General features: G+C 41.1%; 1 protein-coding gene across 1 annotated transcript; it reads right to left on the minus strand.

Moving 5' to 3' along the window:
- Positions 1 to 13,691: 13,691 nt before the first annotated feature.
- On the minus strand, positions 13,692 to 18,056 carry FIGNL1 (fidgetin like 1). The gene is given in 3 exon segments (XM_010708548.3): positions 13,692 to 14,398; positions 14,401 to 16,371; positions 17,892 to 18,056. Coding segments are annotated over 3 exon segments (2,124 nt in total). The 5' UTR covers positions 17,944 to 18,056; the 3' UTR covers positions 13,692 to 14,297.
- Between the last annotated feature and the right edge of the window lie 6 nt (positions 18,057 to 18,062).

Raw genomic sequence — 18,062 nt, forward strand, 5'->3', positions numbered from 1 at the left:
AGCACCAAGCAGGCTGTTCGGGATGAGGCCAAACAGATGGCTCGTCTCTGAAACGGCAAAACGGGAAGCAGATGTGGCCACCGCTTCTCCCCATGCATAACTGGGAACCAGCCGGTTGGTGAGGAAATTTGCATAACAAGGATAATTTGGTATCAAAACTGTCCCTAGAAGTGATCTGAATGGATCTGGGCACAGTTGACAGTTTTCACTTCTTGTTTCCCACTCGGCGTTCAACCAGATTAAATTTTAATTTTGAGCCGCCCGTCTGCCCGAGGTTACTCTCAGCACTTCCCAGGGAAAGCGGTGTGGCAGGCAGGGGGAACTGTGCTGAAGCTTTCGGGGCCAAAACCCTCATTTGTTAAGTGAAAATGTGAGAGACTTATTTCAGCAGGCTCTGATTATCAATTTAAGACTTATAAACTCCATGTCATCCCACAAGCAAACAGTAAAACAGATTCTGAGTGAATACCCTCTATTTGCGTGCACCAGAGCGACGGGAACAGAGTGAGATGCAGGCCTGGGGTGAAACCCGTGGAAGTTCCTTCCTGCAAGGGAGAAGGCCAAGGGCCCCAAACACATAAGCCCCTCTCCTCACCTTCCCAGCAGTCCCTAGGGCACTCCCTAAGGCCTCAGGGGCCACTCAGAGCCCACAGACAGTGTGCTGATGCTTCAAGAAAGTGGGTCGGAATGAAACTTTACCAGAACAACTCAGAAAACAATATAAATACTTAGGGAGCAGTTTAACACATATGTACGATATGCTACAAATAAAGGAAGGTTTTCTTTATCTTCCTCTCTATTTTTCTTTTGAAGATTGCAGTTAGGTCTATTTGGCTGCAGCTTTGTAGCATTTCTATTGTATTGATAAGGACTAAATACTGCAGCCTTTATATGCCATCAAAATTAAAAGAGACATCCTTAAAATTCAGGGATGTTCAAATACAGATTCAAACACTGCAGATTTGTTTAACTGGTGGTTGTAGAATACAAAAAGTACATTTATCATGGTACAGAGATGCCTGTGCTTAACCACGGGAAAGACTGCGGGACATTCTCCCTTGTGTAGGATCAAAAGAGAAATTAAATACTGCTGAAAAACATATTTGCCGGCACATATAACAGAAGCACAGACATATGAATTTTACTTTTTGTCTTTCTTTAGCACAGCACATTTAAGATTTACCCCTCTCATCTCAGAAATCCTACTCTGAAACGTTAAAAAACTATTTTTGCATTGCATCCAGTCACTAAGCTAACATGAATAGAGTCTAACAGTATATATAGTACTTCATTTGCATAGTCTATAGCAAATGCACTTAACACACTTCCACATATTGGTAGGGTGTTTTTTTTTAGGCTCATTAAATATTAGTACAAATTACAATGATTACTTCTGCTTTGGAAACATCTGCCTTACCATTTTAAATATAAGTGCCTAAGGTAGAAAACAGTTTTGAAAGGTCTGATATTAAAATAGTACCTGTCAGGAGAATTCTACTGAAGTAACCCGAGTAAACGTGAATGAGGGAAAATAATCAAGCTGATGAAGAATTCACTACTGAAACAACCTGCAGTTCACACATCTACAGAATACTGCTTCTCCCTCAGTCATAAATACACTGCATGTAATCGACCTTTTAACAAAGATTGGATCCTGATCTGCAGAGAGAGTAGAAATCAGCAGAAAGCTGATCTAACAGAAATGTTAGAGCAGTATTAGGATGACAATGGAATTCACTTATTAGTAGATTAAGAAATCTAAAATTAAAGACTTTCAATGAAATTCCAGAGCCCGAATCAGAAAAGAGAGACTACAAGCATCTGTTTGAGTTTGTAAAACAGTTCTTGATGGCTGAATCATAATTTGGCCATTGAAAGTAGGGGTAAATGTACCATAAGTGATGAGAAGACCAGAAGGGAAATGAAGGGTGAATTGGGTGGAAAAATTAACACATCGAGTTCAGCAGTGATGAAGAAAGAAATTACTTTCTACCATAAGGGTTATTACCACAGAATTAAGAAAGGCCAAAACCAGTGCATTTCAGAAAAAAAGAAAAAGAAAAAAAACAATATTCTTAATATTTGGCCATCTTTTACACTATGGAAGAGTTGGCCTCTTTGCCTTGATTATTTTTAAATGTAAAATCAAATTGTGAATTAAAGCTACTTTTTGTTTGGATATCAGCAACTTCCCACCCTCCCCTTGCAAAAAAATAATAAAAAATCCACATGGCCAATGCAGGTGTTCTTGCTACACATTCATACTTCCTTTTTTTCTGCAATACCTGACAAAGCAGAGCCACATAGTGTAAATCCTTCTTAACAATCCCTTTCAGTTTGTCATCAATGCTAAAATATTTGCTTTTGATATTTCTTAATATCACAGCCTCTGGAGACATAGTTCTGGAGAACATAAATTTTTATTTCAAATATAGGAGATATTTAGCTCTCTTGACGGGGTGTGAGAAGAGGGGAATGATTACAATAAATGGATTTCACTTTAATGACTCAGGACAAAATAGGAATGCCATTTTATTTTATTATCTTTAAACTTACTCCATCGTTTCCAGAAGAGTCAACTCAAAAGGAACCATTACTGTGAAACTATTAAATCCTTCCCCCTTTCCTGAAAGGGAAACTGTGGCAAAGCCTGAATTCCTTACGCAAGATCATGCAATGAGTTAGTGACAAAATCAGGATTGGCAGCCAGGTCTTCTACCACTTGCTTATCCGCTAACCACAAGCTAGGCTTCCTCTTCAGTGGGTTATAAACTCAGGAGTCCATATTTGCAGGCCCTGGCACTAAACTCAGAGCTGTAAACAGAAGCTGTAAAAAATCTAAGAACTCAAATCAGGCCTTAAATTATATCAAAGTGTGTTTGTGTGTGAGCACTATATGTATCTAATTCAAAACAATTAATAATTTATATATATTTAACCAGCAGATGATAGTTTACCTTCCTTTACTGAGAGATCTTACGCTACCTAAATTTATGGAACATTTTGGTCTAACATGCAAAGATACATAATCTTTTCCATGATCAATTGTTGCAGTTAGACAACATTTGCTTTGCAAATGTCTCGAAACAAAGCATAGATAAAAGAGAAAATGATACTGGAAAAGAGGTCTTCTGTCTGATTTTTCTGTTTTCCTGTAGAAAAATAATGAGCTTTACTAAAGATGTGTCGTATATAAAAACATACAAAACCTGTTTTGTAACAATCAGTCAATCGGGATGCTCTTCTAAGCTGGAAAAAAAAAAAAATAAAAAAAAATCACCAAACTGCTCTATTTAGCATCTCAATTATCTCAGTGAAAGTAAAGCAACAAACAAAAAAAAACAACAATGGAAACGTGCTCCAAAGAAAAGGAAGCATATGATGGATTTAGTTTGCAGGCACATTTACAGCAGAAAACAGAAGGCTCACTGGAAACTGCACAAATACCAACGTGCAAAATAGAAACTTCAGATAAGCTGTGGAAAGAGGGTGGGATTTCCAGAAAATAGGGAAGGACTTGTTACACCCTCCTTGTCAAATTTTGCAGGATCACCACATCTTCTCTGGAGCAACAGCATGTGCAAAGGGGAAAGCTAAGAGCTATCCTTTTGGTTCTGCTTCTCCTAAGTGAACTGCTTGCCCAATTTCCTTTACAATTAGATAAATATCCAAGTCAAAAGGTCAGCCTTTCCACATGCTACTGTGCCATGTGCTTTTTCCACTCAGCCTCTGGCCACCTAATTGGGAATATCACATCAGTACCTAATTTTCTCTGAACTCAATACACATGTTGCACTAATCTTTAGGAAGCTCAAGTGCCGGTGTGATGACAACAGGCAGGATCATGTCAGCTAGCAGCCCTGAGGAGCAGCTCTCCAAAAGATGTACAGGAGTGGAGGGCCAGATCTCTTTGCTGCTTAACAGCACACCACGGGATGCTGCACAGCTCATATTTTTCAGTGCTGAGGGCATCCTTGGAGCTTTCACTCCAGATAAGCAGAATAAAGGCTTTTTCACAGGACCTCTAACAGTCTCACTCTGTAACCTCTCCCATCACGAGTGCTTCCTGACAGTATTGCAGTTGGAGTCCTACCACTGCTTACACATGCCCTTATCATTCAGCCTGGGACGTGCCCTGCTGAGGCTGATCCGTTCCTCCAGTGTCAGAGCTGTGCAAGTGCACAGGATGATGTGGGAGCAAAGCACATTGTGCCACAACCCTGACTCTCAGCCATTAGACAACTGCCTGGGTATCCATCGGCCGCCAGCCTCAGCTACGTTTCCTCACAGGGATGTGTTCGCCTCTACTGCACACCTCGGCACGTTTGCTGGCGTGGACCTACAAAGCATATATCTAGGAGAAACAAACACGTAGGGTCCAGGGAGCAGAGCAGAGGGAATGGTAAATTAATACAAAGATATTTGTGGGACAGTAAAACACTAAAAGCTAGCCTCGTTTTAGTTTCGATCTTAACTATGAATCAGGAAAATTAGGATTTCAAACTAACTTATGGAAGTTTTGAAAAAATGTAGGACACATTTCTAGACCTCATAGAGTTCCTTAGCCCACATCAGGCAGAAAAATTAAATGATCCAAGAGTGTCACTCTCAACCCAAGATATAGGAAAGTTATATTATGTGGCATAGCAGCATCACCAGAAATGCTAACAGAAGACCTCATTCTACTCCAGTGCCCATTCCTAGCAAGATTTCAGTAGCTGCACGTTCAGAGCCACAGGAAATCTCTTGAGAAAGGTATTATCACCATTTCCTCTCTTCCCTCAGACAGCTGGCCTGTAAAGTGCATACTGTTTCTGAAAAAGGAGGATTGCAATGGTACAGTGCCTTCCATTTGCCCATCCATGACGCTGCTCTGTGCTCGTGCATTTCCAGGGATTTGCCAAGCAGCAGTATACACTGTTAAGATCAGATGTGCAGTCCAGCAATTTGTTGGTTCAACAAAAGGCATCACTGAAACAAGCTGTCTGACTCAAAGAGCGTATACTTCCTGTTGTTGGCAGAAAGTGAGACTTCTCACTGTTCCCCCTTGCTTCCTTTAAAAACAGTGCCAGGAATCGATGTAAATTGGCTGCAAAGCATCTGACCCACAAAGCAGGGAAGTGAGAAACTGCAGGACTTGGGAAGATAAAGCAAGATTAGCCACCCATATTTAAACATTGTATGTATATATATATATATATATACATATATGTATTTAAATATCTTTTTTCTGGTTAATGATTTTTAGATTGCATCAGCATGTTTCCCTTGAAACCAAGGGGCTGATGTTTTCAGCATCTCCTGAGAATTCTGCCCAATTCCAAAATTCACAAATCACTGCAGTGGTTTCTTTAGTCATAAAAACTATCTACAATACCAACCACAAACAGACAAGCCTAACCCTGCCAAGACAACTCAGTCAAACCAGCAAGCTAACTAATTACCCAACACATAGGAGCTGACCCCTCTGGGATTGCTATCAAATGGGTCAAGAGAAGGCCTCTGTACTTCTGGTGCAGCAGTAGTGCCAGAAGTTTAAGCCTATTACGACTGCACTAATGATTTTTACTGGTGAGACAACATGAAGAGAGCAACAAATGTCACTTGCTGTCAATGAAACATCAAATGAATTGAGTGTTGAATTAATTGGATTCAGCCCCCTGCTACCTACCTAAACTTCAGTGTCTGGAGATCATGAAATGAATACTACACATACCTGCTCTTTTTTTTTTCTGCTGTTAAAATCCTAAGAACAAGGACAAGCTTCCACACAGATGAACTGTATCAGGATTTTCACCTATTTGCGTAACTGCAGTATAACATTACAGCCTGAGACACACGCTAGAATTAATTTTTATATATCCTGTTTATTAACAGATAATTCTAGGGATGCTATGCTGGTGTACATATATGCTGGTGTACATAGCTCCCTGCACAAAAATAAATAAAATAAATAAATAAAATAATAATATAATAAATAAATAAACATTTTAAAAATCTAAGTCCACCAAGCGAATCATCAGTTATCCTAAATTAAATAACAGTAACAAGTCATTCATAGTGCATGATTTTAAGTGACAAAAGAAGGGAATAACTTCGACTGCTCTTGGTCTTTCCTTAAGAAATGGTGTGGACTTCTTTGGGAAAAGATCTCCATCTGGTGGCAGGCTGTAAAAAGATCAAGTCAACACTACAGGCATTACTTTCCCTTACAAAGACTGAAGTTACAAGAAATGGAGTGGATTCACTCTAAGTTTTTCTCCATAAAGTTCTAAACCTTATAGACGATACACTGAGCAAGGCTTCTTTTAGTTCTGTCGAGGCTGTCCTAAATGCATGTCTCACTATTAAATGCTCATCTCCTGTGCAGCGTGCTTTCTAAGCACTGCTAGATATTTCTTCCTCTCTTTCTCCCCTCAACACAACCAACCAACTGCAGCAGGTGGGTGAGAGAGTGAAGAATACAGGCAATAATTTTGTAGTTAAACCTCTGAATACTATTTTTGGGTAAATCTGTATAATTTCTGGAGCTGCTGAAATGGACCTAATACAACTTACCTCCCCAAGGCTTTGTAAGCTTTAGTCCAGGGACATAAGGGCACCTCAAGAGTGGCTGTCTCAAAGGGGGGCACCAGTAAGGCTATTATCACATCCACCACTCTCCAAGAGTTAGGATTCAAGTTTATAGATTTATAGCCAATTCCAGACATTCAGCTGCTTCATTTCAAACAAAAAGCAAAAGCATTTAGCATTTAGTCTAGTAGAAAATGGGGAGGTTGGTGGCCCTGCCTGTGGGGTTGGAGATTCATGATCCTTGAAGTCCCTTCCAACCCGGGCCATTCTGTGAGCATGATCTGTGTGCATTCGAGTTAATCTGGTTTCCTTTTCCCATAGCACAACTCTTCTTGCTGGCAATGATGTGGAAGAGACATTTTCAGTTTGTGCAGAGGGCATCAGTACTGTTGTTACCTGCAATAGATGCATCAACCACATTAGGATTTACCTACTGGCAATGGTGACATCCCTCAATACAACTAGGCAGTAGCAGTCCTCTCCCACTACCATCAGGGAAAAAAATTCTTACAGATATGTTTTCTTCACAATGTGAAGGAATAATATTCCACAGATAAAAGGCTACCTTTGCTGGTATGTGTAAACTACCACTACTTTAGGGTGACTAGAGGATGGTACAGATCACTCCTAACTATTCAGGGAGTTGTACTGTCACGACTACTTTTAAAAGCACAAGAGGAAAAAGTTTTATGGAATGAAACCAAAGTAACCTAACACTGGCAAGCTCTGTGACATTTACAGATAGAGCATTAGCACACACCGCTAATGAATAACATCAGAAGTTTCTGAAAAACTGATCTTGAGTTCTTGCACTGCTTTGGTGCAAAACTTCTGATTTTAGAGCAACTTCTGCTATCACATTTTAATTATTACTTCTTTTTTTTTCAATCAACTGTAAGACTTACTGTCATATGGTAGTAGGGCACCACATTAAGCAATTTATCAATAAGCTTGTTGAAAAAAATCACTACAGCATGTTCAGAAAATAACAGACTAAGCACAGAATGTAGGAACAAATTTCCTATTACTTCCTCTCTTGTCGCTACAAGCACATTTTCTACCTTCTCTTTGCCTGCAATTATAGGTATAGCAGTGCAGAGTTTTGGCGACTTTCTAGAAAATGTAGTTTTTATTTTTTCTAGTCTTACACCATAAATACCAGATAGATACTTTTATACAATGCTTAACCATCAACAGATACTGAAAAGATATTATCACTGCCCAAGCAACTTAAAAATACACCTTTATTTATACTTGTATATATAATCACTTTTCCCACAACACTTCTCAATTTTCTTTCTCGGCTCCTTTTAAGTTTTCTCCCTTTTTTCTAGTTAGATGTCAAGTTAGGGCATCCAGAACAGCTTGCAGAAACTATTTTCTGGAATGTACACTCTTGCTGGAAAAAAAATATATAGAATTTAAGAAAAGAGGCTATATTCTTCACTGCAAGAGATTTATAACCATTCTGGGTGTGGGGCAAGCCATGCCAGTATCTCCAATTTGTCATCCATCCCTGTTGGGTTTAGCAGGAGGGCTGAGAGCAGCAACTTCTTCTGGCACGATGGCTAAACACAAATTGGATGTTTCCATCTAACTAAACACAAATTGCTAAACACAAATGGAATCTGTCAGCTACCACAGTTCAAAACCCAGTGCTCTACAGACTGCAACTACTTGTTACTACATACAACACGACTGCAGGCTGCAAACTCAGGCTGCTGAGGAATGGAAAGGCAATAATTTCTTCTAACTTGAATCACCATATCTTGTAAATAATTGGTATGCAAGAAATGCAATATACTGAGAGCATTCAAACTCCCTATGTCAATCTCACATCTCTTATTTTTGTATTAGAAAAAAAAGAATCCACAGCTGACATAATAATGAAGGCCAAAGTTCTCCTTCTTCAGGGTGTTAAGTACATTAGCAGAAGCTGCTGCATGAAAACTCTTATAAGAAATTTTGACTATATCAGATTTGCAAGCGTAAGCAGTCATAAGTTGAAATGGTTACTAGATAAAAAATGCCACATTAATCATGAAGTCCACAAGCTAATTTACCTGAAATAAAGCTGTGCTCTGGTCTGAACATAGGCTTTTGTTGTTGTAGAGAATTTAAGACCACATGCCCCTCTTACTCCCAGTCATGATGGACTATATTCTGACTCCCACCCAGCTAATGACACCAGTCATGCCCAAATGGAGAAATGGCAATCATTCCCCTTTCCCACAGTAACTTACCATGAGGAAGTACTGCATCATCCCTCTTCCACCCAAAAAGCACATTCAGTCTCTTCTTCAATATGTCTGCGGCTGATATTCACTTTCCTCAAGCCTTGCCTTCTGGAAAACATTGCCTTTTGCTTGCTGCTGAAATTTTCACCAGAAGGAAACAATTTAATAGCCCTCTTGAGCAGGTAGTTTGCCTTGGCAACATGGGAATTAATTACCTTCCATGAGTCTTACAAGTATCTTCTGTGACTCTTACAATAGAAATTATTAAATTATTGCAATAGCAGTGTACGGTTAATTGTAAAACTGTTTTCAAAGTGCAGTTAAAGCCGAACTGAAAGACCATCAGAAATTTCACACAGGTCCTTCCTGCATCAGTGTCACTGTTTTCCTTAACAACTTCAGTGATAGAAAAGACTGCGTAACTTTGTTGTTGGCAGCAAGCTGGAAAAAATGAGGAAATGTAACAATTTCTGAACAATTTTCTGAAGATAACCTATAACATGAAGAGAAAAAACAAGCATCATACTCCAATGAATATTTCACCTGTCACCCATGTTCAGACCTTCTGCTCTACACTAGTTCCAACCCTGGTCATTGATGAGCACTGTCCTAGTTGAATTAAATCAATGCGAGAGAAAGATGAACCTGCAGAAGCAATCAGAATTCTAACATACGGGACATCTTTAGAAAGATGTAGAAGATGTGTGTGGTCCAGATAGTATAATAATCTCAAGTGACAGCAGATATCTACAGTACTGGCTAAGAAGGTGATGAGTAGAGCTTTCCCCACGTCAATGAGTAATAAGAATAGGATAAAGCAGAAAAAGTATATGTTATACTAACAGAGATGAGGCATTAGGGAAGAATCTTGCCTTCCTTCAATCATGCTAGAGAAGAATCAGGACAAGAAAACTGTTTTACCAATAATGAATATTAAGTATTTACCAAATCGTGTTTGCATAGCAGCAAATGCTGTACATAGAGCAGATATCATCACATGATCACATGCATTCAAAGTAAAGTTGGCTTACGTCCAAGAAGAGACAAATAGTTTTACAATTGCTGGATAAGGGCAAAACAAGCAGCAGGAATCTCAAAAACTAATTCACATGAATTCTATGTGAAATCAGAATTTTGTGATCTCTATGAGTGCTTGCCAGACTTGTAATTTTATAATAACACGATTTTGGCTCTTCATATGAACTTTCTGACTTAATGGGACTAAAGTAGGTAATACTGTTAATCAGTACAACTTTAGCTTATAGCTACAGCACTGTACGGTTGCTTTGCTGCAGTTAAGATAAAGAATGGCAATGAAATATCAACAAGTGAAGAAATCTATGCCTTGAAAATTTCGTATCATCAGCATCTTCACTGAGCACTGTAATTATGTGAGTTGTTCCCCTGAAGGCATCTATATGGGTGCAGGTAGTGGGTGGGGAGGTACAGGTGGCCTCCCATGTGAAGAGGTCAGGGCTTGCCCAGTGCCAGACACAGCTGGCTCCAGTTGTCATCACAGTGAACTCTCTATAGAACACAGCTGAGCTCATCAGCTACACGTATGGTGTTTCTGGGAAAACATATTTAAGGAACAGGACAGGGGGAAACTAGCCAAAGAGAGCACTAGGAGGAAGAAATGAAAAGAGTGAGAAACAGCAAAAAGAATGCAAAGCTTAAAGAGAAAGGAAGAGATGCAGATATTTGCTCGACTGCAAAGCAATACCGTTGACCATACAGAGCCCATGCTGGAGTAGATATCAGATATCCCTGAAAAAAACTGGCATGTTGGGAGCCCATGCTAGAGCAGAGGGAAAGCATAAGAGGGAAGGCGCTTCAGAGAGGAACCTCTGTGTGCTGACCACAACATCTCCACTGCACCACCTGGAGAGAAGAGTGGAAGTGGAGTTTAAAGCAGCAGGGAAGAAAGCGGTTGTTAGAATGTTTGCCTTTGTTTTTCACTACCCAAATCTCTTCTGACAACAAATTAATTTGCCCTAGATTTAATCTGTTTTGCTCACAACACTAACTGATAAGCCATCTGTCATTATCTGAACCCACTACCTCTCTTTTCTGCTCTATCCCATAGGCAGGGGAACAAGCAAGCAGATGTGTGGTCATGTAGCTGTTAGCAAAGCTAACCCACCAGTATCTCTTTAGTTACAGGAACTGCTCCTAAGACTTCTTTCAAAAGTGTCCCAAACCTGAGATAGCTATCACTTAAATATAAAAGGAAAGTGTGCTAATGAGCTTGAAGACAAGTGCAAGCATTCTTTGTGTAACTGTAGTTCTCAGCATCTTCTTAGTAAACACAAGTGCTCACTATGACCAGTCTGCTATTTCCAACAAAATTATAACTTTTATAGGAAGCTCTTCTTTTCGCTTGTTCATTTGGTGCTTTTGTTGCTGATGTTTGTTTTGTGTCTTTTTTTTTTCCAATTACATGGTGGTTTGGGAGAAGTAATTTCTAATAGAAAAACAAAAATTGCATTGTTTCAATTGGACAATCTTACCAACACTCTTAGAGGCCAGTCTGTTTTTCATTCACGTGCCATTAGTAAATGACAATCATTACTGCTTCATCAGCTTTTTCCCTACTTGCATTGGCACAGTTTTCTATAAATGAACATTCATCTACAGATTTCAAAATGCTCCAAGACAATTTAGCTAACTCAAATACAAGATGCACTGACAGAGTGAAAAGAGTGTGGATCGCAATGATTATTAAAAAGAGCTCACCTTTCCAGGACTAAAATTATTTACCTTTATTTAAGAGAAACTAAGAGATTGTGCAACAAATGTTGCTGAACCACAAAACCAAAGGAGAGTGCTGCATTTCTAAGTTCAGCCAGCCAAAAAGAATAAATAATGAAGTACATAAGTTTCTGCATACAATAAACAGGTCCATTAAAGTGGATTTATCTGCACCATTTCCCTTAAATTGCAATCATGCCCTACTTTTGTGCAATTTTCTCTATTTTTCTGAAATTATGCTACAAGGGAATCAAATTTTGGGTGGCACTGTTATAGTGGGTTATGAAATACATATTGGGCTAATATCGGAAGTCCTGCTGACTTGAATCCTGCAGCAAAGCCTGAATATTGCTAGATGGCTGAAGAGATTGTCGTATAGTTGCATCAGTACAAAGAAAAGAAGAAAAAAGAAAGTTTCCTTTCTTCTTCATGAACTTCATGGTCATGACATGAACAAAGCATGTTCGTGTCGTTCAAGACTACAAAGTAATAAACAGCGTAAGTAGCTGGAAGACGACTGCTGCTATCTAGTGCTGTCGTTCCATCTTTTCTCTCTTTCACAAGTTCTCTTTTGCAGAAAATAAATGCAGCAGCGCAGCATTTCTTTCCCAGTCCTTGCCATCTTAGGAGGCACTTTAGTATCTATCATCACACGCGTTCTCACTGGTCTTTCCAGTAGAGCCCTCTATTAAAAATGAAGTTTTCAGCATAAAGATGGCAAATACTTAAGATGATGAAGTTTTTATTACTCTTGAACAACTCTTGAGTTTTACTAGAACAGTTAAAATTCTCCTGGGTTTTCACTCACATTTTGAAGAACATATTTTCACTGAAGTTTAAGATCTTTGGAGACAGCAGACATATTCCCTAAAACAGCTTCCCAACATGAGCTGTCAGAGCCTAGAGTGACACAAATTGTTTATTTTTATAACCAAATCCTTCTACTTCCACTATTTCAAAAATTAAGATAAATTCATACCTGAATTTTTATGTCTCTGCAAAACAATCCCTAACACAGCCCATGCTTCTGAAGACACAAACTAGAACTGACTGTTAGGGCTTATTGTGATTAAACAAAAAGAAATGCTAAACCTTCCAAATTATTCCAAAATTAAGCTTTACTAGTCTCATAGCTTTCTGCAGTTCCCAAATGGCTTTAAAAAATGTTAGCTAAACAGCATCAATAACTTATCCCACTTTAGAAACATCTTATGACTAGCTTTTAAGTTCAGCTTTTTCTCAATAGAAGGAAAAGTGCTTTAGAGAAAGTGAAAATAAACCCCAGATACCACTGTCGTCAGCCCTACAAAAACGAAAGCATTTCATGTATTTTCAGTTCAACTCTATACAGCCAGTGTGCAAGGATGGATTATTTGAACAAAATGGCAGAGCCTTTCTTCAAGCCCTTAGGTAAGAATACAAAATAGAACCTAGTTAGTAATTTTACCAGTTATTAGAAAACATTTTACGTAGTTGACTTTGGGACACAGCATTTCTTCTTCCTATCTAATAACATAAACTCAACACTACAGACAGCCCTATTTCATTTCTTGTCTCCACATGAACAAGATTGAAGCTCACCAGCATTATACCCAGGCCTCCTCACCCTCTCACTTCACAAGAACACCATGTTCACAGGTCCTTCAAGCACTGCCATGGGATCTAAGTTCATGCAATAGTTGTAGCAAAACTCTGAGCCCCCTCTTCATAGAATCATAGAATAGCCTAGGTTGAAAAGGATCATAATGTTCATCTAGTTTCAACCCCCTGCTATGTGCAGGGTCACCAACCATTAGACCAGGCTGCCCAGAGCCACATCCAGCCTGGCCTTGAATGCTTGCAGGGATGGAGGCATCTTCCCTGCCAACAGGCCATACTTTGGCTCATTCCAGATGCTACTTTCCTCCCGCTTGCAGTCCAGCCTGAATATTGCTAGTAATTTTTTCTAGAGAAGTTTGCACAGACACAAGGATCACATCACCCCACCCCCACACAATATGGCAAGTCCATGGTTGGCCTGAGAGCCTACACTCCCCTCTGACCCTTGGCCTTTACTACAGTTGTTGATGCCCTCCTGATGAGGCATGGCATGCACACAGACACAGAACAGAAAACAAAGTCAAATGGAAAATCAATCAGAAAGAGAGTTTAATAACAACCTGGGAATAGGCTACAGTGATGCAGGCAGGACTCAGTCAAACAACATCACTATTTACTTGACACTGTTCTCTTTCCTCTCCCCTTCTATTTTTCCATGAGTTTCTTCCCTCATCCACCATGGTTCTTTCCTTCCTGCACTGTCTCCTTCCAACTCAGTGTGCCCCCTAGTTACTTTCCCCATCAGCTCCAGCTTTGCTACACCCCTACCAAATTATTTAGTTCTGCTATCATTACCTGGGTAACGTCAGGCTTGTATTACTGATAGAGCACAGCTGGCTGTGCAAGACTGCACCCCCCAGTAGCCCTATATTCCCTTCAATTATAGAGAAAGTTCTGTCATCTTCCCCTTAACATCAGTGAAACTCATCCATCCATCTTTCACAGCAGCTCTCTGTAATTCCTCAGTTTTTTCAGTTAGCTACACCTCAGGCCAGCACCTGGACATCTGGCTGCGTAAATTTAGAGGGTTTATTACAAAGACCGATAAAAACAAAAAGCAGCGTAGATACACAAAACGATCACAGGTTTAATACATAACAGTGCTAAAGAACTGTTTCTGCAAAAGTTGCAATGCGACTATCTGCCACAGCCAAATGTCCGGTTCCAGGTTTCATACAGCTCCAGGTCCTTCGAGGACACGCTAGGCCGCACGGTTCCAAAGGCACTCTCAAAGTCACAAAAGCAATGGGTCGTACTTGCTCTGGCATGATGGTTGTGATATCCATGGACTGAAGACTGCGGATAGGGCCCAGAGAAGCTTCACGACACAGCTGTGTCATGTCTGCCCCAGAAAACCCATCTGATTGCTTAACTATAAGCTCAATTTCCTCTTCACTGAGACAGCTGTGCTCCTTTGACATCAGACGAGTAACAATCTGCCTCCTAGCTGAAGCTTCTGGAAGAGGAATGTAGAGTCTCTTCACAAGCCTCCTTCGGGCAGCCTCATCGATTTCCTGGGGCCGATTTGTTGCACCAACCACCAGAATACGATCTTCAGAGGAGGTTGTTGCCCCATCTAACTGGACCAGAAACTCAGTTTTTATTCTCCTTGAAGACTCATGCTCCCCATCCCCACGCTGAGACAACAGAGAATCAATTTCATCAATGAAAATCACTGCTGGCTGTTGACATCGTGCCACAGCAAACAGTGCACGGACCATCTTTTCCCCCTCGCCTACCCATTTGGAAGTCAGAGAAGAGGCACTGATGCTAAAAAAAGTCGCTCCAGACTGGCAAGCAATGCACTTGCCTATGAGAGTCTTCCCAGTTCCAGGGGGGCCAAAGAGAAGAATTCCTTTAGGAGGACCACGTAACCCAGTAAAGATGTCTGGCCTCAGCATAGGCCAGACTACAATTTCTTTTATGGTGGCTTTAGCAAATTCAACTCCAGCAATGTCATCCCAGTTCACAGGAGGCCCGTGGTCCATGATCTCATGCATAATGAGTTCCACCATTTTTGGTTCTATACTTTTCAATCGTTCATCTACAGGAAGTAAAGGATCCGTTGGCCCTCTGGCATGAGGCTTACACTGCACTCCTCCGTTTTCATTTCCATCCTGTTTTGGGACTGGAGGAACAAACTTGCTAAATGGACCCCGAGATCTACCAGCACCCAGTGACTTTTTTATACCTCCGTATGTTGAGACTGGCGCACGCTGTTGTAGGCTTTGAGGTTTCTTTTGCTGATCCACCCACAGCTGTTCTTTGGCAGTTCTAAAACCAGGAGCACCACTCTCTTCACTTCCGTTTCTATTCCCAGAAAAACTGTTGGCTTCCATAGTACTGGAAGCCTGGCATGGAGTAAGGCTAGAGGTGGAAGTGCTGCCTTTATCAGTCAAGCCATAAAATGCTTTTCTTTTCCCTGACCATGCTTGTACAGCTGACTGATTGGGAAGAGACAAATTCTGTCCATCACTACAGTTACCTGGAATTTTCAGAGAAGCACCACTTGTCATTTCTTTATTTCCAAACAGCGGTGCTGCCTGGAACCCCGTATGAATCTGTTCGCTTAAGGAGGCAGAAGACACAGAAAGTATATCCGAAGTTTTGGTCACAGGAGGCACACTGCTTTGGAGAGACTTCGAAGACAAGGGATGCTCAAGGAGATGTGGACCCCGACCTGTACATTTTGATGAGCTAGCATAGCGTTCGCTCTCACTGGTGCTGCTGAAAACACTGAGCCTGGGAAGGCCAGGAGCAGCGGAGGCACTGACCCCTTTATCAGCTAGTACAAGGGCATCTGCTGGTGCCATCTGAGAGCTCTGGACATTTTTGCCAGCCTGCATCCTCTCTTGCACACACTTCAAACCAAATACATTCTCTGTTGTCAAGGCAGATTGCCACTTGTCACTGTCATTTTGCTGACACTTTGCCAAAGTCAAAATGTTTTCAGCATAGTTATTCAAGCCAGTCTCTATGTTGTCAGAGTCAATAATTGCAGAGTATTTCTCTGCGTATTTTTTAAAGAGGTTGGCAGCACAGACCTGAGAGATCTCAGAGTTTGCCCATGCATACTGAATACGCAGAATTTTGGCACGGTACTCATCAGCCTTCTGTCCGGGTGTGCAGGTGCCAGAGGCAATAGCAAAGTAACTTTTCTGCCAGTCGCTCAGGTGCACGGTGCCATGCATCGGGGCCTCCATCACTGACACTGAAACATACATAAAAATACCTGTTGTTACAAAAAATGTTTCACAGCTGCTTACTTGGCTGCTTGCCCCTTTTTGAATTGCAAATAAATGAAAACACACATTATTTTCAGCTGAGTGCAGCAGAACTTGTAAGTTGCTTAGCCAGAATGGACACTTTACAAAAAGGAAGCAGCACTGTAGGAAAAGCCACTTACACTGAGGTGCTCCTTTTCTTCCTCGTTCAAAGAAAGAAAAGAAGAATTAAAAAAAAAAAAAAAGAAAAAAGAGAGGAAAAGTTTGCTTCTAACCTGTAGTCTCCTGGGGAAGTAAGTAGACTGCAAAGAATGCTAACAGATGGCCAAGCAAAAACTGACCTTGTTAAATGAAATCAGCAATGTTTTTGCTCCTATTTGACAAGATAGTGCACAGCACAGAGAAGGTCTGAGTACAGGTCATTGTTAAAAAGATGACAGTGATGGCAATAAAACGGAAACAACAAAGTTATTGAGTAAAACTATATGCAAACGGTGAGGGGAGGAAAAACTGCAATGAATAGGCTTGATTAAATAGATTTGTAGCAAATGTTCATAACTCTTATTCCATTTAGAACGTACTAACCTCCCCTCAGCTTTATATTTTTGAGAAACAAAGGCCTTGTCTGCTTACAGCAATGTTCACTTTTCAATTTTATATTTTAGAATTTAAATTCCTTCTGCTGCTGTTAAGTTCAAAAAATAAGAAAGATGACCCTTGGCTCAGAAAGGGCATTTTACTAGCTTTGAAAAGATCAGACCATGTTTTTGACGTGATTTCACAGCAGTCTCTGTGGTTACATGCAGAAATATCTCTGATAAGGTCAGGACTCAGTAGTTTATGAAGAAGCAAAAGCAAAATTAGAGAAGTCTACTGCTGCTTCTGCAGGGTTTACACTGTTCTGATAGGCAATTCTCATATTCTGATCTGTCCACAAAGCACTTCCTCAACGTGGCTGAAATACATCAAATCCTAACTTCTGTCTGTTCATCTCGACGTGCACGGGGCTTTTCCAATGAGAAAAGAAAACAAAAACTGTTAAGGTGGAGGTCGGTATGTTATCTCTCTCAGCAAACAGAACACAAGTCTCTGCGCCCAGCTGCAGATACAAGCACAGGTTCACACTGGTAGAAGCAGCACACGAATAGAGATTAGTAACAAAGCGTGCAGAATACTGCCAAGAAACGCTGGGTATAGGGAGACGTTCCACTTTTTACTTAAAAAAAAACAAAAAAAAAAACACTTTGCCCAGCGATTGCATCATCGAAGCACGACAGGGAGCATAACGCGATGTGGTTTTTAGCCCAACTTCGTAGGGCTGTTTAGGGAAACCAACACACGACGGGAGCCAACACACGCGCCGGACCGCCCGCGGGCACCACTCCAGCAGGCTGCACGCCAGCCACCGTGCCGTGCCGTGCCGTGCCGTGCCGCGCCGTGCCGCCCCGCTCCGGGCAGGCTCCAGGACCCGTCCAGCCCGCAACCCAGGGCAGGGGCAGTCCCTCACCGGCACCGCTCCCAGCAGGCCAAGCCCGCCCAGCCAGGGCTCTCTTCTCCATCCCTGGCCGAAGGAACGCCCCGAAACGTGCTCCTCACTCCTGAGGTGAGGAGGCGTAACGGTCACCAAGCGCTCCAGCGGGCGGAGCACAGCGCGCCGCGATACATCCGCGCACCCAGC

Source organism: Meleagris gallopavo, chromosome 3 (assembly GCF_000146605.3).
Source record: "Meleagris gallopavo isolate NT-WF06-2002-E0010 breed Aviagen turkey brand Nicholas breeding stock chromosome 3, Turkey_5.1, whole genome shotgun sequence".
NCBI classification, from domain to species: domain Eukaryota; kingdom Metazoa; phylum Chordata; class Aves; order Galliformes; family Phasianidae; genus Meleagris; species Meleagris gallopavo.